This window comes from Sciurus vulgaris (genome assembly GCF_902686455.1).
Source record: "Sciurus vulgaris genome assembly, chromosome: 3".
NCBI classification, from domain to species: Eukaryota; Metazoa; Chordata; class Mammalia; order Rodentia; family Sciuridae; genus Sciurus; species Sciurus vulgaris.
This window is the reverse complement of record NC_136463.1, coordinates 134,726,274-134,745,974: the sequence shown is the minus strand read 5'-3', so window position 1 is coordinate 134,745,974 and position 19,701 is coordinate 134,726,274. Positions and strand designations below refer to the sequence as shown.

Here is a 19,701-nt window from a genome sequence, read left to right as displayed (position 1 = left end):
TGTCGTTTTAATAAAAGCAATCCTGGGTTTACCAGCTTAGATCCTCTTGCTTATATGATGACAATATTATCTTGACAACAGTTTTTCAACCTTATCCAGAATTATACATTGCATTTACCATCTCTTTAATCTCCTTTAAAGAGAGTGACAACTAACAACAAGGGACAGAGTTTAAGAAAAATATGTAGATATTTTGTTCCAAATGATCACTGGATGGTTTTAGCATCCATTACTTGCTTCTGGTCTCAATTGGTTATTATTCTAATGGCTTAAAATAGTGATTTTTTCCTCTTCATTTATAATGTACTACATACTACCAATTATTCTTCAAGACAGATTTTCCATTCTTACCCTTTATTTGTTCAGTGTCAGATACTCATGGAATTGAGTGTTCAAGAAATTCAATGTACAAAGTATAATAAAAGGAAGGGAGAGGGAATGGGAATAGGAAAGACAGTAAGATGAACTAGACATTATTTTCATATGTCCATATATGAATATAGGACCAATGTAACTCCACCTCATGTACAATCCCAAGAATGGGAAGTTTTACTTCATGTGTGTATCATATGTCAAAATACATTCTGCAGTTATATATAGCTAAAAAGAACAAATAACCCAGACATTTAATGTAGTATATTATTATTATTTTTCCATAAATTGAGCAGTGGAAGTCCCAAGATATTGGACCTTTCATCAGAGTCTTTTGTATAAGTGATATAAGAAATAGGTGATATGGGTGGGAGCAGAGAAATGAGGCCTGAATTCCACTGGCGATTAGGAAAGGCTTCAGTGAGGAGTGGCATTTGGAGCAAGCTTTGAAAGATTTTGATTACAAATAGGGATGGGTAGAATGGAAAGGGAAACTCATTTAACAAGGGAAGGTCTAGTAGACTTGGTATTTAATAGGTGATAATACATTGGGTCTGAACCATGATAAGGAAATTAAGATGGACTGTAAAAACCCTTTAGACTATCTTAGCTTCAAGCATTTGCTCAGCCCAGTCTCACTGCCTAGAATTTCCACCCTTGCCCTTTTGCTGAGGAGTTGGAAGAAAGGTAATGAAGGAAAGAATTCTAGGTAGTAGAAATGGCTTGAGCCCAAACGCCACTAAATACTCCCTTCTTCTGAAGCCTTTTCAGATGCCTAAGAAGAACTAAGCACCCTGCTTTCACACAGGCGCACTATACCTCATGCTGTTGAGGTAGCAGTTGATACTGTCTTGACCTGTTTGCATTTGTGGATATGTCTTCCTCCTCGGAAGCATGAACCATGTCTTAATTGCCTGGCTCTTCTTCCCGGCATGAATGCTCAGTGTTTTTGGAATATGAGTGAGAGAGAAAGAAGAGACTGGTTGGAATTGGGGAAGAGAGGGCTCAAAGGACTGTTTTAAGGGTTTGGGTGTGTTTTGCTGGCTGTGATGAGCTGTAGCAGCTTTTGTTCTGTGAGGCACTGATCAGAGCTACGATGCTGGAGGATGCAGTGAGGGGAGAATAGCCAAGGTGTCCGTGCAGCGGTCCCTGAACTAGGGGATGCCCGCGAGAAAGGGCAGAAGGCATGAGAGCAAGTAGTTACCAGCTTGTGAATCTGGGCACTCATTCAAATGCAGGAACTGGGAAAAGAAAGGCACTGAGCCTGGTGGTTTTGAGGTTTTCGGCCTGGGGGATTGGGAGCCTGACAGAGGCTTCCCATCACAGTAGAGGCCCTGGGCAGTTTTATGGGAATGTTTAAGAAGTTCATCATAGCTCTATCTCTTTCTCCTCTCAAATTTCCCCTGAACTCAAAATTATATGTGCTGTCAAAAGATTTTTATGATATCAAATATAATCAGAAATAAAATATTATTTCTATTTGAGGTATGAAACATTGACTTTGCATTGGCAATGGTTATTTTCACTTTTCTTTAGTAATGGTTTTATTAAAACCGGATGTTAATAACCGCTTTTGCAGCCTTGAATCATGGCCCTCTGAGAGCAGCTTACCATCAAAGAAACGGTTGTCAGCTTTCTTTTGGCTCCTGCCCCTTCCTAACAACAGAAAATTTGCTTTGCACCTGCTCCAACTGGGTTCTCAGTGATAAGCATCTTGCAAGCCCAGAAAATTGTAGTATCAAATCTCAGCCCCAACTGTGAGGCAGCACCATCAGCGACTCCCCACAGAGAGGCGTTGCTTTCCCAATTCCCTGGAGAAGATTTTTTTTCCTCCCCTGGCTGCTTTTTGGGCTTGAACTCTGACCTAAACCCTCCTTAGCTACCAGTATGCAGTGCTCTCGGTGCCAACCATGTCCTATCCTTGTTCACTCCGCTCTGCCTGGGGCCCTCAGCAGGTCAGGCATTGGTAGCCCTGGGGTCACTGAGGCTACCCAATTCCAATAATGAGCATATCTATCTAAGGAGAGGAGATGGACCCTTCTCTTTGTTACAGTTCATCACTTTTCTCCAGGAAGAAATGCTAACATTTGCTATATTATCTGTGATTTGGTAAATGTAGATAAGCATTGCCTAATATTCATAAAGTTGCAGTCACTTACGCCTTCCTTCAAAAATTAAATGCTTTGTGATAACTCATGATGTATTTCAAGAGGAATAAACATACTTTATAACTAGGAAAAAGTAAATGTTTTAAGATAGTCATATCCAGGAATACACTTGTAAGCATTTCGATTAAAAATAGCAAATACGATTTGAATATGTGTTTAACATTCTCATGGACTTTAGTATGTTTTTCTTCTCAGGTTTTTCAAACAGACCAAAGTCATTAAAAATACTTCTTAACCCCCAAAGTCACAAAAAAGAAGCTACCCAGGTCTATTATGATAAGGTGGAACCTCTGCTGAAGATTGCTGGAATAAAGACTGACGTAACAAGTGAGTCACTATCATTATGTAATTTCATCATTGAAAATCTCACATGAAAGACAGATAAACTGAATTTGTTCTTAACCCACAGTTGTGGAGCTGCTTGTAATATCTAAAGCTTTCCTACGTGCTCCTATAACTGCAGCCAGTTCCAGAGGTATAATTTATTGTGTTTCCTTATTGAGCTATTTTTACTAAGGTTTCAACTTTTTTCTCTTTAGAACTTTTCCAGCCTTCCGACAATTATTAGGTTTGACTTTAAAGGAAACTATACACTTTTTATTGTCTACACTTTTTGTTGTCTTCAATGAGTTGTTTACTATTTAAACATTATTTCTGCAGTTTGGCAAGCAATTGATTTTCGCTCACATATATGTCTGATGTCTTTCCATGGAATCTTTCTGTAGGTTGTTTTTGTTCTGATTCTGACCCCTGCTGGTTAGGTCAAAACTAAGCAAGTAGTTGCTGGTTTTAGTCAAACTTGGAGAAGCCAGAAGCTTAAATTCATTGTCCAAAGTAAGAATGTGCTTAGCTTTATGCTAAGGAAAATAGAAATTTGCTAATGTTAAAATTAATAGAAAAGAGATTAGTAATACTCTTTTAGAGTTTTTAAATGTGATGACCAAATTCTTTTGTTTCCTTAAGACTCTTATTTTTCCTATGATTGGAGACTAAGTGTTTGATACTATCAAGAATCACAATTTTTTTCTAGCTTTAGTTCTGTGTAGCTTCATTAAACAGTGGAAATTTGCAATACATTTTAATTGATGGAGAATATTGCACAATAAACCTCCCAGGAGATAAGCCCAGCGTACAATCAGAGTCTTCTACTCCTAATTCTGAGTTCCTAGGGAAAGGATTCAGAATGACAGGGCTTTGCTCAGTTGTAACCAAGGGAGATGGGTTACACAATGTAAATAAGGTCATTGAAGCCCAGTGACTTGATGGATTGGGTAGAAGGAAGTTCCTGAAAAACGGCAAGCTTTGTGGAAAGTCCAGTCACCCCAAAAACCATTTGCTTCAATGGAGGTTAAAGAGAAACTGTCATGAAAAACTGAAGTGGAATTTCTGAATTAAAGTTGTCATAAAGAAGTCAGCCTTTTGTGTTTGTTATTTTTGACTCACTTAGAAGCAATATGTAAGGAAACGAGAAAATTCAGAGATCTATCCTTTTTACTGAAAAATTTTCAGGTATTAGCCAAAGGAAAAGTGTGATGAGACTATTAAAAGTTGAGTAAACTCACTGCAAACACAATAATGTTATTTTGAATCATTCCTATGAGAACACTAAAATACAGTTTTCATGATTATTACATACTATATATCATTTGGTTTAAGAATCTCTTATTGAGAGTGCACTGTCCACAATTCCAGATCTGCAGGAGGTTGAGGCAGGAGAATCACTGGAGCCCAAGAGTTCAAGTTCAGCCTGGGCAACATAGATGCCATCTCAGAAAACAAAAAAAAAAATCTCTCATTGGATGCTTTCTTTGTGTTAAACACTGAAGGATGTAAGAGATAAAGCTGTCATGCCCATTCTTGAGTTACTCTTATAGGGATTCAAACAGATACTTAAAACCACATATTATAATTGTGGTATACATAAGAGAAATGTGGTATTTCAGGGTGATATTAATTTTATTATTTTATTAATTTTTTTGGTGCTGGGAATTGAACCCAGGGCCTTGTGCATGTGAGGCAAGCACTCTACCAACTGAGTTATATCCCCAACCCTCCAGTAATATTAATTTTGTTCAGAGGGCTCAAGAAAAGCATGTGAACTGGGGAGTTCTTAAGAGACAAAGGGGGCTGGAGTTTTAGCTCAGTGGTAGAGCACTTGCCTAGTTTGTGTGAAGCATCGGGTTCAATTCTCAGCACCGCATATAAATAAATAAAATAAAGGTCCATCAACAACTTAAAAGAAAGGGTTTTATTTTATTTTTTTAAATAGACAAAGGAGGCAAAAGGAAGGAAGATAGGGGAGAGAGAAAGAATGAATATGTTTTAAACTTTGTTCTATCTTCCTAGTTTTGATCTTAAATATTGTTCTTCCCATCATCATAAAATAACTGCCAATGAATTGTATCTTTTCTGAGTCACACCTCCCAGGATGGGGAGAAGTAAGTGTGCGTGAGAGAGGGAGACCCAACATGCTTCAATCCAAAAGATGTCTTTCTTCAGGTTTGGTTGAATCTGAAGTGAATCTGGGTTCTTCTGGGGAGACGGAGGGCATCATGGCTCCTGGTAAGACTGCCATCTCTTGTGTCCTACAGGAGGCCAGTCCAGACTGTGGCTGGGTCTGGGTGCTACACTTGTTGGTTTGTTCATGCATCCAGCCATAGTTGGTGTCAATTGTTTTTAATCACAGAGTTGTAATCAGGTTTGCCAAAGATGACTCCACCAGCAGAATAAAGATCATAAAGGAAAAGAGCACCAGGAAGAAAGGTTAACTACAGTTAAGGTGAAACCTTAACCATGGCAGAGGAAATGATAGTTATATTGGAGATAAAATACTATTTGCTGGGTTTTATTTCCCCTTAAATTTCAAAGTATTATCAAATTTTAGATTCAGTTTAACCCAAAACAAAAACAGATTTTTACATAATGGAAATTTAAAATTTATTTTTGTATTCATATATAGAGAATGGCTAATTATTAGCTGCCTAACACTCCTCCTACAGGCAAAATTATAAAATTGCATCCTTTGTTTATTAAGCCATTTTAGTATGAATATTGGCTAAGTATTTATATAAAACTTATTCCTATTTTGTTAGTATTCCTACCCAAACATGTTTTGTGGAACTACTTTATATATTCTAAACTGCTATAGAAGTTATTTTTGTAAGGTTATTATTCTCATTTTCAAAAAATTATATAATATCTAATTCACTGTATTTGAAAGAAAAATATATGAAGAGTAATGCATATCTTCATGTCCCTTGTTTTAACATATCTTTTTGTGCATTGATAAATCCAAATGGAATGTGAATTGGCATAAAAAATTGTATATGGTAATTAATTCATTAAGAAGTAGTACTATATAAACAGGAGGCATGATTTGAAAAATTGCTGCCAGATAAATACATTATAAAGTATTTCTTCTCACAAGTTTCTTTTTAAAATGAACCTCATCATATTTAGAAAAATATACTTATTCCTTTCATTTTGACTTATGCTGAAACCCTAAATGCTTCTGAATATAGATCAGCATCTTTTGAAATAGTTGAGTGAAAATTGTTTCCTCCCATACCACCCATATGACATCTTATCTAATAGTAGCTGAGAGGTCATGGACCATGGGAGAATTCACAGAACAATGAGCATAAAAGTCAAGGCAGCAGAAAAAGCAGAGGTGAAGAAAATTATAGTGGCCATGCAGTTCAGCTGCCCATTAGCGGAGGGCAGGTGTGTGGCACTCCTCATGGATGGTGACTTACCTTGACATGGTAGCCTATGCTAAAGTCAGAATACGCTGTTACTGGACTGCTTTGTTTGACATTCTTGTGTTCACCCTTACTGTGTCTTTGTATGCATTAGAAAAGGCCCTCCTCTGAACTGAGTTACTAAAAGGTATCTTTTCTTCTGGACTGATTCAGTCCAAAGTCATCTGGCTTGTCCATTAGGAGCACTGAATTAATTGCAAATCCACCTGCCTCTTCGGCCATGTTTCCTTGTGGTAGGCATAAACCACCCACCACGGAGAACTTGGAAGCTGACATCCCCCTCCTTGTAATTTTTATCTGCTAGAGTTAATATCATCTTTTGCAGCATGATTATATCCTACCTACTGTATAAGTGTCATTGAAATATAAGACAGATATCCTGTCTGCCCTTGATATCTCTTGTTCTTGAGAGGCACATCCATTTTCTTCACTCTGTTTTAATGGATGCCAGGCCTGGAAAGTTACTTCTTTCACTTTTTCCAGCATTTTAACAAAAGTATGCATAGTATGTGTTCATTCATCATATCCAGCTAGTGAAAGAGTGAGAATTCTGAGTGAAAGGTTTGTCTTTATCAACTTAAATAACTGTGCATGCATATGTTTGATCCTGTTTCTAACACTTGGGTGAGTTAGAAAGTTGAAAATTTGAGATATGGAATGTTTTAAATAGTTGAAAATTTGGAATATAAAGAGCCATCAGTGGCATTTATGCAACGAAAGTGATTTGATTGAAATGTGTTCAAAGAGGTCATTCTGGCTAGAGTGGAACAGAAGCTTTTGTAGTACCGTAATGGAAACTGGTAATGCCCAGATGGAGAGTACCGGCTGTCAGGGAGGAGGGAGCATGATTAAAAGACAGAGTCAGCCACGGAGTTGTCCCAGAGAGGAGAGGGATAACCAAGGAGTTATTTCCCTGTCTTGGGGAGTGGATGATAGAACACAAAAAAGAACAGTATTTGAGAGAATATATTTAAGGTGAACATGTTGAGTCCTACTTTTGAAGTGAGTTTGAAATACCCGTAGGACAGGAAAGACAGTGACATCTCAATATCCTATTCCACAATAGAATTTTATCTCCACACCAAGAAATGTTTCCTTAGTTCCATATCAGAACATGTCTGATTTTATTTCAAATTCAATTTCAGCTCTTGCTATCAACCTCAAGACACTGTCCTCTAGCCCTATCTTCCTACAGGAATAACACACTGAAGAGTAGGTGTCCCAGTAGGGGACTGTGTTAAGATCCAGTCAAGTATGAAAGCTCAAAATTTCCAATGTAAAAAAAGGGCTCAGAGTGCCTGCTAATAGGAAAGGGAAAATAGGTGAAAAAAAAAGAGGTTGGCTTATACACATTTTTGAAATTGATTTACTTAGCCATCTATTCTTTGTATTTATTTGGAGTGGAATGATTCAAATCCTTTCTAAATATACATTTTGGTTCTTTCTAATTCAAATAATAGTCCAAATCATGCTTTATCCTTCTACCTTACATTTATTTTATTTCTACTTCATATATTTGTTTTTAATTAGTGCATACTGTTTATCTCCAGAGTGTAAACTCGCTGAGGTCAAAGACTCTTCATTTTGTTCCTTCTGCTAATATATTTTCTTGTAGTAAGGTTTTTTTTTTTTTTATTTTTTAAGTTGCTTGTTCTATTTAGTTACACATGACAGCAGAATGCATTTTGATTCATTGTACACCAATGGAGTACCACTTTTCATTTCTCTGGTTGTGCATGATGCAGAGCCACACCATTCGTGTACTCATACATGTACATAGGGTAATGATGTTTGTCTCATCCCACCATCTTTCCTTCCCCCTGCCCCCTCCCCTTCTTGATTTTTAAAAAATTATTCCAGATCAATGATTTTATTTAACTTATGCAATATCCCTTAAAACTTCTTATTAAAGAGGTTGCATTAATGTATAGTCAGATAGTACCTGTAAGATCAAAGGAAATTATTTAAATTTTTTCCCAAACAAAAAATGGTATAATATAATTTTAAGTTAATTTTGTATTGAATTTGGATAATATTACTGAAGTGAACTTGATAAATTGATTTATCACCAGACCAAGAAAGACTTGATAAACTGATTCTTAACATAAACATTTCTTCATAATATCCTTAATTATTTTTAATGTGTGTATGTAGGACATTATTTTTCATTGTAAGATTGCAACTATTTACTGTGGTTATAAATGAATTATCAGCACACGTCTTTTATGATAACTTAACCTTCCAACTTTATTAATATTAATACTTTATATTTAGCTTTATTATCATTTTCTCCTGATTAGAATTTAATATAGAGAGGTTTTATTCATGTGAATGTTAACAGCATTTTGAATAAGCTGTGGGAGAATTACAATGTAACACTGCTGGATACAGAATGATTCCCTTAGACACCAAGACTAATAATTTTTAACAATATCTAAAATCATTGCAGGAGAAGCTTGAACCATGCTGGCATCAGGGACAGACAGGCATGAAAGATTAATGTAATCTTGCATATAATGATGCACATTCTTACACAAAAAATCCATCTGCAATGTCATGTCAGTCAGCAGAAATCTTTGATGGGTGGATACAGCTGGGCTGTCTCTTCTGGCAGAGCTTCCCTAGAAAATGCTAAATGTGGTTGTGATGCTTGGTGCCATCTGCAGTGTGCCCGTTTATCCTGTCTTCACTGGCATTTACAATACTGCACAGGGCATCAGTGACTGTGGAGACAGCGATACGGTGTGACAGACTCATTTCCTCGGAGGATGGGGCTCTAGTGGGCTTGTGTGCCACCCTCCTCCTGGATCGGGTCTCTTATCACTGGTGTTGGCTTGACTTCATATTTTCACATCCAACTCCTCCTTTTTTCAGTCTAGCAGTTCCAGATACACATTCTTCTGGTATGTAAATCTTACACTAACCTTTCAACTAATTTATTCATGTAAGGTTGCCAAAGTGATTTTACATTGACTGTTCAATGCCAGCTAATATGCTGTATTTTCAAAATACTCCTGCTCGTAAGCTTCTGATTTAAAGGAAATGTGTCTTATTTGGGGAACACTAAACAGACAGGCACCAAGATAAATTCTCTAACTACTGTGTATTGGATATCACCAAATGACTTATGTAGTTGGAACAAATATGTGACCCTCTTTTACATAAAGCTATAAAATACACCAGGCAACTAACATGTAATCCTCTTTCCTATGATTAAAATATAAATATTCAAGAATAAATGTTGCTTTATGACCCAACCATATGTTAATCATATTATTTTGCCAAATCAAGTTAAAAAGTGGAGAACATTATTTAAAGCTTTCATTTTTGTGTATGTGTTTTTTTAATAGTAACGGAGTATAAAGGGCATGCTCTATCCCTGCTTAAGGAATGTGAACTCCAGGGATTTGATGGGTATGTTATATTATTAATTTATACATATCACATAGCTTATGTTATTCCATGCTTTTGTTAGGTTTTAACTGCATATTTGGGACCTATAGTTTTTAAACATTTGTGATGTATGTAATCAGACTCTATTTTGCTCATATTTACATAAAAATGTTTGATATGGCATGGTCATTCACCTCTCAGGATCTGGCATAGAAAAGCAAAAAGGAATCTAATTTTAAATTTGGGGAAACCACAATGTACTGCCCTATATACTTAGAAAATGTGCATACATTTGCATATGTAATACTTAATTCTGTGCTTTTATCATGTGAGTATCTAGGAAAACATTGATGGAAGACATTATACTGTTTATATGGTATAACTTGATCTTCTGCAAATTTATTGATAGTCTTGATATCTATCAGGTATTTAATTTTTCTGTGATAGGTTGAGGTAAACATTTTCCAGAATGATATATTTCCAAGTTTTCAATACATTGCTTGAGTATGCAGGGTTGCTCACTGGAATGTGAGCCTTAGAAGTATTAGAACATTGTAACAAGGCATATGACTTAATAGCACTTTTTAAAAATTAGGTAAATTGATTTGCCAAAGTGCTGGATTGATTAGTATTAGACAAAAACATATTCCTTCAGGGAAGACATTATTATTATTATTATTTTTACAGGAGGGGTTATCTGAGAGTTTAAAAAGGTGATAAGTGTGTGACTTATCTGTGTCACATTTTGAAGAGGCGGGGGGCAACAAAGGACCCATAAGTTCAGGAAAGTCAGTTGAGACTGAATTTTTATCAAAGTGAAAGGCTAATCTTCCTAAAGAAATGTTAGGGTTTGTAGAGGGAAGAGATATGCTTGGAATGAAGCATGGGCAGTGTTGTTTTTGAAATGCTTAATATAGTTTGATGAGAAAACAAGCAGCTGATGAGGAAGAAAGTCTGGTAAGTAAAATATGATTGAGCACAAAGGCAATTGAGACTAAATGTAGATAGCAATATATAAGATAAAGAGTGAGGCAGGCAATTACTTTAGAACTTTGTACTTAGAAGAAAACAGAAGGAGCCATAGCTACATTTAGGAAATTATCTTAAAGCTGTTTAAGGTAATTATCTTTAAAGTGTTTCTTAAAACAGTTTAAAGAAAAGTAATTGGGAGAATTATGCCCACCATCTCCTTTAATATGCTGCATAGTCCTGAGCCAGGAGTACATGAGGGTAGCTGCATTACAAAAAGAGTCCTTGCTTTAAAACTTGATTATGTGAATGTTTATGAGAGTAGCAGTGGTTACAGATACTAAACCTTGAGTTGCTCACCAGTAACATGGAATGTTCTGTCCAACGTGGTGTCTATTAGTGTGTTCTATTGGTATCATAAGGATTAAGAAGAACTTTGCTGAACCTGAAGAAAGACTACTGCTCAAATGTGTTTAGGAATATTTTTCTGTTTACCAGAACAAATTTCTTTATTTCCCATGCAGGTATTATTTTGCATTATGGTGTTAACTTATAGATCTTTAGTGTTTACTTATATATTCTTAAGCAAAGTTGTTTATCTCTGACCAATAAATGAAACGAGTTTGGTGGCTGAACTATTTCCAAACCCTATAATATGCTGATGCACTTTGGACTTATAATAATATAATTTTTTTATTAGAAGTCTATTTTCTGAAATGCTTCAAATAGTTCATTTATTTTCACAGGTTTAGTTTTTCCAATAGAAGCTGGTGTGGTTGTTGGGATAATTATCTTAATAAAATGGTAATTTTAAGTCCCTATACTTAGAAATGCATATGAGGAGAAGAATAGAAACACAATTTCATTCATTAAGCACTTCAAAAGGACTATTCTCTAACAAGTTAAATTTTCTGAAATTGAGTGTTCTATATTGGCGAGTTCCCTGTCCCTGATTGTGTCCTAAGAGTGGTCATAGGAGCACTTTTCAAAAAAAATTTGGTTTAAGGATGGGATAAGGTAACCCAAGATACTATTTCATTCTGATGGGAGATCGGCTCACATTCTCTTAAAATTTGCCTGAAGCATCTCTGCCTTACTCTAGTGGAGCTATCCATAGGAAGTGATTAGGAAGTCAATGATGGTTTCTGGACAGACTAGAGAGAGCCAAGAAAAATTCTGTGTATGTTATCCTCAAAGCAAAATGATTTAATGTATAATGTTTAAGAAATGATATTTCCCAAGATTTTAGGGAATTTTTTAAATGAACTCATTTCTATGAAGACACATTGAAACATATTTCGAAAGCTCACAGAAACAGCACATAGCACTCCTGACAGCTGGTGCCCACTCTGGTGTGTTCTAGTCAACACTTAGATCCACTGCTAAAACTTGGAGGAACTTCATATTCCTTCCATATTGCCCCATCTATGTTGGGCATGAAGAGGAAGTTTTGTAAAGGCAAAGAAAAGAGTAACATCAGCTGCATACATTTGGATCACTAACAGTTACATTTATAAATGTGAATATAGTTAAACCTATCTGCAGCTTTTATAACCATGGGAAATTATAAATTTACTAATTATTTGCTATTTGTTTCAGTGTCTTGAGTTTGTTGAATTAGATTTTTCTTTTGTTCATTCTACTAACTAGACCACAATGATCTAGACATTAATTGGCTAATATTGACATTTTATCAGGTAGACCATGATACCTGTATTATGTAGATAAAAATAAAATCTCCTTTCAGAAAAATGGAAAAGAGTGAATCAAAATCCAACACTACACTACATTCAACATTTCAAAGCTATTGGTTGATAGACCAATTTACAAACTGCTATTTAAATTATTTCCTTATTGCCCTTTCAAAAGGGAAATAAAATATTAACCCCTCAATTTTACTTTCCTAGATTAAATCATTCTACATGGAGTCATGACAATAAGGAGTTTATTTACTCTAAAAACGAGACGATATTCCATATAGAAAGGAATAATTACTGTAAGGCTTATGTTTTGGAGTAGTTTTTAAGTGTGGCTGAATTAAATTCATATAGAAGGTTGAATGCTTTTTCCCCTGTGGTATCCAACCTCTTGTGATATTTTTGAATTAAGCATTACTTAAGTCTATCTCTTAGGTTGAGGAACTATACCCAGACATGATCTTAATGATCTAGTAGTTGTCGACATAAATAAATGTATATCTTCATAAGTCATTCAATTTTGTCTTGGTTTTATGGATTTTCAAACTAATTTTCAAATTAATAAAATTCTTCTAAGGCTGCTTTCATTGGTTTCCCTATGTAGAAAAGAAGTATAACATAGTGAATAATAGTGAAGTATTTAAGGCCAAATTGTCTTGTTTCAAATTCCTGTTCTATCACTTACTAGTGATGTGACCATGGGAAAATGTACTTAATCTTTCTATGCTTAGTTTCCTAATCTGTAATTTGAGGCCATGAATTTATTCTATACATCTGTTGTTCAAATTAAGTGAGGTAATACATGGAAAGTGCTGAGAACAGTGCCTTATAATATATAATAATTATTCACTATTAGTTTCAAAATATTTACAGTGTGTGTCATGACATGATTTCAAAGGTTTTTGTAGCAGAGGATACTATGGAAAGGCCTTCTCTGTTAACTCCAGCAATGAGTTGACAGATGCCCAATGGTATAATTGGATACAAGATTCTAGGAGCTGAGTGTTGCCATCCTGTGTATGTAGGAGTCAAGTTCTTTAGTGCTAAATGACATGGTTTTTGAATGACTTTGTGTGGTCCTTTTAGATCACACATAAATATCAGCATTTATACTGGTATGGATCAGGATATATACTAAGTTCATAGAATGTTTGGAAATTTAATGTAGACTTTTAAAATCAACAGGAAACGTTCAAACCACACTTTGTTTTCCCCATTTATAAAGATGGAATCAACGGATAAGGCACAGAATTATGAGGATTTAATAGAAAAGGATAAGAATATCTGACACATAGTTTGTCCCTAGTAGATGACTGTTTTAGCCAACTTTTTTGTTGCTAAGACCAAAAGTCCTGAAGAGAACAATTTTAGAGGAGGAAAAGTTTATTTGGTGCTCATAGTTTCAGAGGTTCAGTCCATAGACTGGGCAACTCCATTGCTCTGGGCCCAATGTGAGGCAGAATATCCTGATGGAAGGATGCAGAGGAGGAAAATAGTTCAGGATATGGCAATCAGGAAACAGAGAGCTCTGCTCACTAAGGACAAGATATATACCCCAAAGGCATGCCTTCCATGACCTGCCTCCTCCAGCCACACCTTACCTGCCTTCAGTTACCACCCAGTTAATTCTTATCAGAGGATTAATACATTGATTTTGTTACATTTCACATCATCTAATTGTTTCACCTTTGAATCTTCTTTCATTGTCTCTCACATGAACTTTTGGGAGGTTCCTCATATCTAAGTCACAATAAATAGTATCCCCTTTCTCTGAATCAGTGTTCACATTGGGAAAATCAGGGATTAGTTCAGACATAAAAAATAATAATAATTCCCTGGGGGAAAAAAAAAAGAGCTGGATCTCTCTTATAAACACAGTGGATCTGGATTGCTGAGCCCTTGTGGCGCCATGGGTCTTGACCTCAACTAGGTGAGGGGACTGAAAGGAGGAGGGAAATGAATCTCTCTCTGATTATAGCCCATACACTGTTTTGCGTGGCACTTTCTAAAAATGTAACAAAGGCTAGTTGCTAGTATTTATACATTAAGAGACTTACCCTAAAACCAAAATCTCTGGTTTCTCTAGAAAAATCCCATCTACTTTTGTTAGGCCTCCCACATGATGTGAATGGACTGCAATAGAAAAGCTGCCACCTCTTCAGACTGATCATGATGTCCCATTCCCGACTAGCCCTTGTAGGCCTTGAGTTGTGACACCTACTTTCCATAATGCGAAATCCTCCTCCTGCTGGGTAAATTGATGACATTTTGATAGTGAAGATTATTTTGCATCTTTTAAATAGAAGTAATATGAAAAAACATTCTGGTATCAGTTTTGTGGATCTTTCTCCCCCCCCAAATCTACTTTCCATAAGATCTCAAAAAAAAAAAAAAAAATGTAGCAGTATTATCTACAATCAAAGGGTAGTGACAGTACATTTAGAAGTGCCATATAGCAGGAATGTCAACGACAACTAGGTTAGATTTGCAATTAGTATATTCATGTACTGGTGATAATTAGCAGTTCCTTAAATGAAAGCTTCATATTTTACATGATATATTTTTATTGCTGTCTTTTCATAGCTTTATTGAAAATTAACTGAATTTTATGACTGGTTGGTGTTAAATGAATTGCAGATGACAGTATTATTAACAAACAAAATGAGAGCTATATGTTTTTGAAAGTTGTGAATTGGATGTGAATTAACATGTTCAAATGTTTTAATGCCTCAATGAACATAAAAATATTTTGTCTGTAGGAACTATCCAGGTGTTCTACTTAAACTTTACCTGTTCAGTGCTTGTGTCTTCTTAGCTATTGACCATACTACAGTATTGAATGTGTGTATGAGTAATCATGCACAGACTATGTAAGATTAGTAAAATATTCAGAACTCTAGATTTTATAAGCAGTTACCGATTATTTTGAAATTTTTGCTTTTGCTTAATTTCTTTTTTCTAGTGTCGTCTGTGTTGGTGGAGATGGATCTGCTAGTGAAGTAGCCCATGCATTGCTTCTCAGAGCCCAGAAGAGTGCTGGGATGGAAACAGACCAAATCCTAACTCCTGTCAGAGCACAGCTTCCACTTGGCTTAATACCAGCAGGCAAGGGGGTGGCCACGTAAATGTCAAATTGACTCTCCTCCCTCCTTCCCTTTCCTACTTCCTAACCTAGACAGTATAACATGCATTAAATGTACCAACTTTTAGTCTGAAAGATGCTAGCTTGACTTCTGCATCTCCACTAGCAAATGTGAGTCTTAGGACAACGCACAATCTCTTGGAGCCTAATCTTGCTAATCTGTAAAGGGGGTTGACTCAGAATATTCACTTCATTACAGATTTGTTGTAGTTGTAAATTAGATGGTGTTCAATACATAGTTCAAACAATCAGTAGATGGAATTGTTATTATTACGCCTTCCATATAAAGGTCTAATGGTTGCATAGTACCAGATAGGAGGTATCCGGATGGAGCTTCCATCAGTCAAAATGTTTTTAATTTCATACAAGAAAAATGTGGAACTCATGTAATTGAACTATAATCAGAAAACCTTGAACACCCAAAGATTCCTTCCAACTGGAAGGAGGATCCAAGCCCTAGAGGGTGAGTTCCAGCAAGGCTAGGCTGGTTATCTTTCCATTCACTGCCATATTTCCAGTGGCTGGAAGAGAACCTGACACAGTGCAGGATAGTTTCTCAAGTGAACGAATGTATAGAATGACTATATAGAGTAAATAGCACTTGAATCAGGCCTTAAAATGAGTAGGTTCTGGCCTAAAAAGATGACAGTAGCTATTTTTTTTTTTTTTTTTGCTACAAAAATAATAAAGACAAAACCCAGGAGTGTTTATGAAACACTGAGTTTCATAAACTCAGTGACTGAGTTTGTTCTAGGAGGTTTCATTTTGTAGCAAGATGTGGAATGATTAGCAGAAGTGTTCAAGAGGAAGTAGAAACCAGGCTAGAGCCAGACTCTGGTTCAGAAAACATAAAAACACTTTCTGCAAGCTTATTATGTCATAATAATACATAGCACAGAGTACACTCACCCCAAATTATTATTTAAATAAAAACAATGAAGGAAATCAATTCTTTTTTTAATTTTCAAAACAACGTGCACTGCTGCTAAAAGGAGGAAAAATATTTTTCTTCTGAAAATAATGCCCATTTGGAAGAAAATTTATTCTATTCCATAGCCACAATTTTTAGAATATTTAATATTGCTGTTAAATTGACCAAGGGCAAAAGATATCCAAATGCCTTTTGAGAGTATAAAGTCATAAATGCAAGAATGTAAAATTGGAGATTATTGGGATATATTCTGATAATTGTAAGGTACATGTAGAAAAATCTATAATGACCCATAAGTGGAAGATAACAAATTAACCTCAATTCAAAGGAGAAAAAAGGATGAATTATTTGGGGTAATTTTTTATGTTCTTTTTTCTTTTTTTGTCATTTTAGTAGTTCTGAATATAGTTAGTGTAACCCTCTCAACATGACCCTCCATGCAAAATAGATGTGTTTAGTAAGTCACTGTTTCTCTTCATCAGAGTCTAAATTCCTCAGGTCATTAGCCGCCATATATCAAAACTGGAAAACAGGGGTGTTCCAAGAAGTATGCATTTGGCACAAAGTGAGCAGTTAGCTATAGAAACTGGTAGTTATGATTGTGTTTTTAATAAGTAGCTATGATTTAATAAAGGAATAGCATTATTTTTTTTAAATTTTAAAGCAAATTTCTGATTTTGAAAGTATCTTATATTCAGTGGATATTTGTGGAAACACCATTGTAATGTTTTTTGTTTAGAAGATAACAGCATGCTGCCAAAATTCTGGTTGTTGGATAGGAGTTCCAGCTTCCTAATTCCATCTAATAGGAGGAGAAAGTCATGTGTGGGCTGTATTTAATATGAGGATGCTATGCCTAGTCAGGGCTTTTGATAGAGAATGGAAACAAGAGCTAGGCAGGAAGTTTCCAAGCTGAACATGAGGAGACAGTCTGCCTTTGAAGCCATTTGCCTCCTGGAGAGAGACACCCAGAGGGAGAGTGTTTAGTAAATTACTCTACTGAGCCAACAGACTAAGCCGCTGAATTATGGTCAGACTCAAATGGATCAGATGTGGGGAAGCCTGTATTTGAACTGCTGGCCATTAGGAATGGTGTTTGTTGCTATGGGAACTGGTGCTAAGGAACTATACAGAGAGATTCTGATTAAAAGTGGGGAGGGGGAGATAGAGGAAAAAGCCTGAGAGGACATAAAAATAAAAAAGCAATCCAGTTGTTGTAAAACAAGGCTCAATCCACATACTGATGGCTGTGAACCTTATATTCCTATAGAGTTTGCATAAATAAATTCATGCTTTCCAATTAATTTGAAGAGAATAAAATATTGCCGAGGGACTGTTAATTTCTATGATATTTCAGGCAAAGAACCAAAGTGTAGGTGCTGTTTTCATGAGAATTTTAGATATGCTTGACTAGGAAGTCATTACATCACATTTATCTGTTTGGATGTGGGAGACATTAACAGCCTTATGAATATTCATGGTGTCTGGTTAATTAAGTTAATTGTTCTGCAGAAGTGCTTGCACTTCCAAGGACAATTTTTTTTCCCTTTTCTTTTTCTTTTTTTTAACCTCTGTAGTTTCTGCCTGGTATTTCATCTGTCTTGCTTTACATGAACTGCTACTTCTGTCCTTACACTTTGTATTTGGCACATTTTAGCAGGTCTGGGGAGGGGGGCAGTGGGTATAGTTGCTGGTAGTGTTAAGAAAAATAACTTTTCAGGCTAATTAAAATGTTTACCTTGAGGTAGAACATTTATAGCTTTTGTGAGAATGTTAAAATTACACCGTTGTTATTTATGTGAGCAGCATGTTCTTTTGGCATGTAGACATCTTTTCAAATAGAGTGCAATTTTCTGAAACAAAATGTGATCTTTCAGATTTTTCAAACAAAAATATAGAAGTCTGTAATTTGGCAGTTTTACATGTACTTTCTCATGAACTTTTCTTTTTTCTTCAGACTATTAAAAAAAAAAACACCACATTCAAAGATTAAGGTATACATTAATGAGTAGGTGACTAAAATAATTTTCTGGTTTCTGGTCATGCCTAGAATCACTGCTAAATTCTACAGAGTTAGGAAGAAGTTGCAAAGTTGCAAAACCTGAAAGGACACAAAAATAAAATCCATCTCTAGCATTCTAAAAGGATTTGTGCTTGGGCATACTCAGCATTCGTCCAACTCACAGGGAATAAATAGTATTTTCTTGAGTCATGATATGTGTCATTTTCTAATGAACATGACAACATTTCATTATGTTTTTAAATGGCCTTTCTAGAGGAATGCTTTTATGGTCTGCTCCTAATTAACCATGGAGTACTGTAATCCATCGATAATCCTAAATATTTCTAATTACATGGCATCCTCCAAAATCTTTACCATAAGTTCGATTGGGAAGAAAAGTGGATTGATTATTTTTTCTTTATTTTTCTTATTTATTCCATGTGAATTAGCAATTAGATGGCCAAAAGCAAGCTTTGGAAGGTCGAAAGTCACTGGAAAGACCTGAATTAAGATCCATAGAGTAACAGGTTTTAAACCACTTGTTCTCCAACCTGGAGTGCATATAGATCACTTTAAAGTGCACACACACACACCCACACCCATGTACATAACTTGGAGGTGAAACAGGAATTTGCATTTTTAACAACTCCCAGGTAATCCTAATACTGCTGATTAATAGACCATACATTCTATCCATACGTCAAGATACTGTGCATGCAAATCACCTGGGGATCTTAAAAACTGTAGTCTCTGATTGGGTATGCCTGGAGTGTGGCCCAAGAGACAATATTCTTTTAATTAATTTGTTTCCATTAATTACTGTTTCAAACTATTTATCCTCATCTATTTTTAAATTGACATAAAATTGTATGTATTTAACAAGTACAATACAAAATATACAATATATTTTGATATGTGTATACATAGTGGAATGGCTAAATTGAGTCAATTAAGATTGCATTAATGCGCATACTTATTTGGGGAAAACACCTCAACCCTACACTCAGCAATTTTCAAGTATGTAACACGTTCTTAACTATAGACACTGTTGTAAAATAGATCTCTTGCACTTACTCTTCCTAACTCAAATTTTACCTCCATTTGAATATTTCCTCAAACTTCCCCTCCCCCAGACCCTCGTACTGTGAGTCCCTACTCTCTCTGCTTCTGTGAGTCCCCCCCCCCCCGCTTTTTTTTAAGATTCCACATATAAGTGAGATCAGGCAGCATTTGTTTCTCTGTGCCTCTTATTTCCCTAGAACAGTG

General features: G+C 35.7%; 1 protein-coding gene across 3 annotated transcripts in view; it reads left to right on the top strand.

Moving 5' to 3' along the window:
• CERKL (CERK like autophagy regulator) overlaps window positions 1-19,701 on the top strand; it is a 139,688-nt gene that overhangs the window by 73,564 nt on the left and 46,423 nt on the right. For 2 of the 3 annotated variants that reach the window (XM_079134557.1, XM_079134556.1), the window contains exons 3-5: window positions 2,736-2,867; window positions 9,652-9,715; window positions 15,323-15,465. In XM_079134557.1, the coding sequence (XP_078990683.1) occupies window positions 2,736-2,867; window positions 9,652-9,715; window positions 15,323-15,465 (339 nt within the window). The remainder of the gene's footprint in view (window positions 1-2,735; window positions 2,868-9,651; window positions 9,716-15,322; window positions 15,466-19,701) is intronic. The other variant, XM_079134558.1, reaches the window with a different exon arrangement.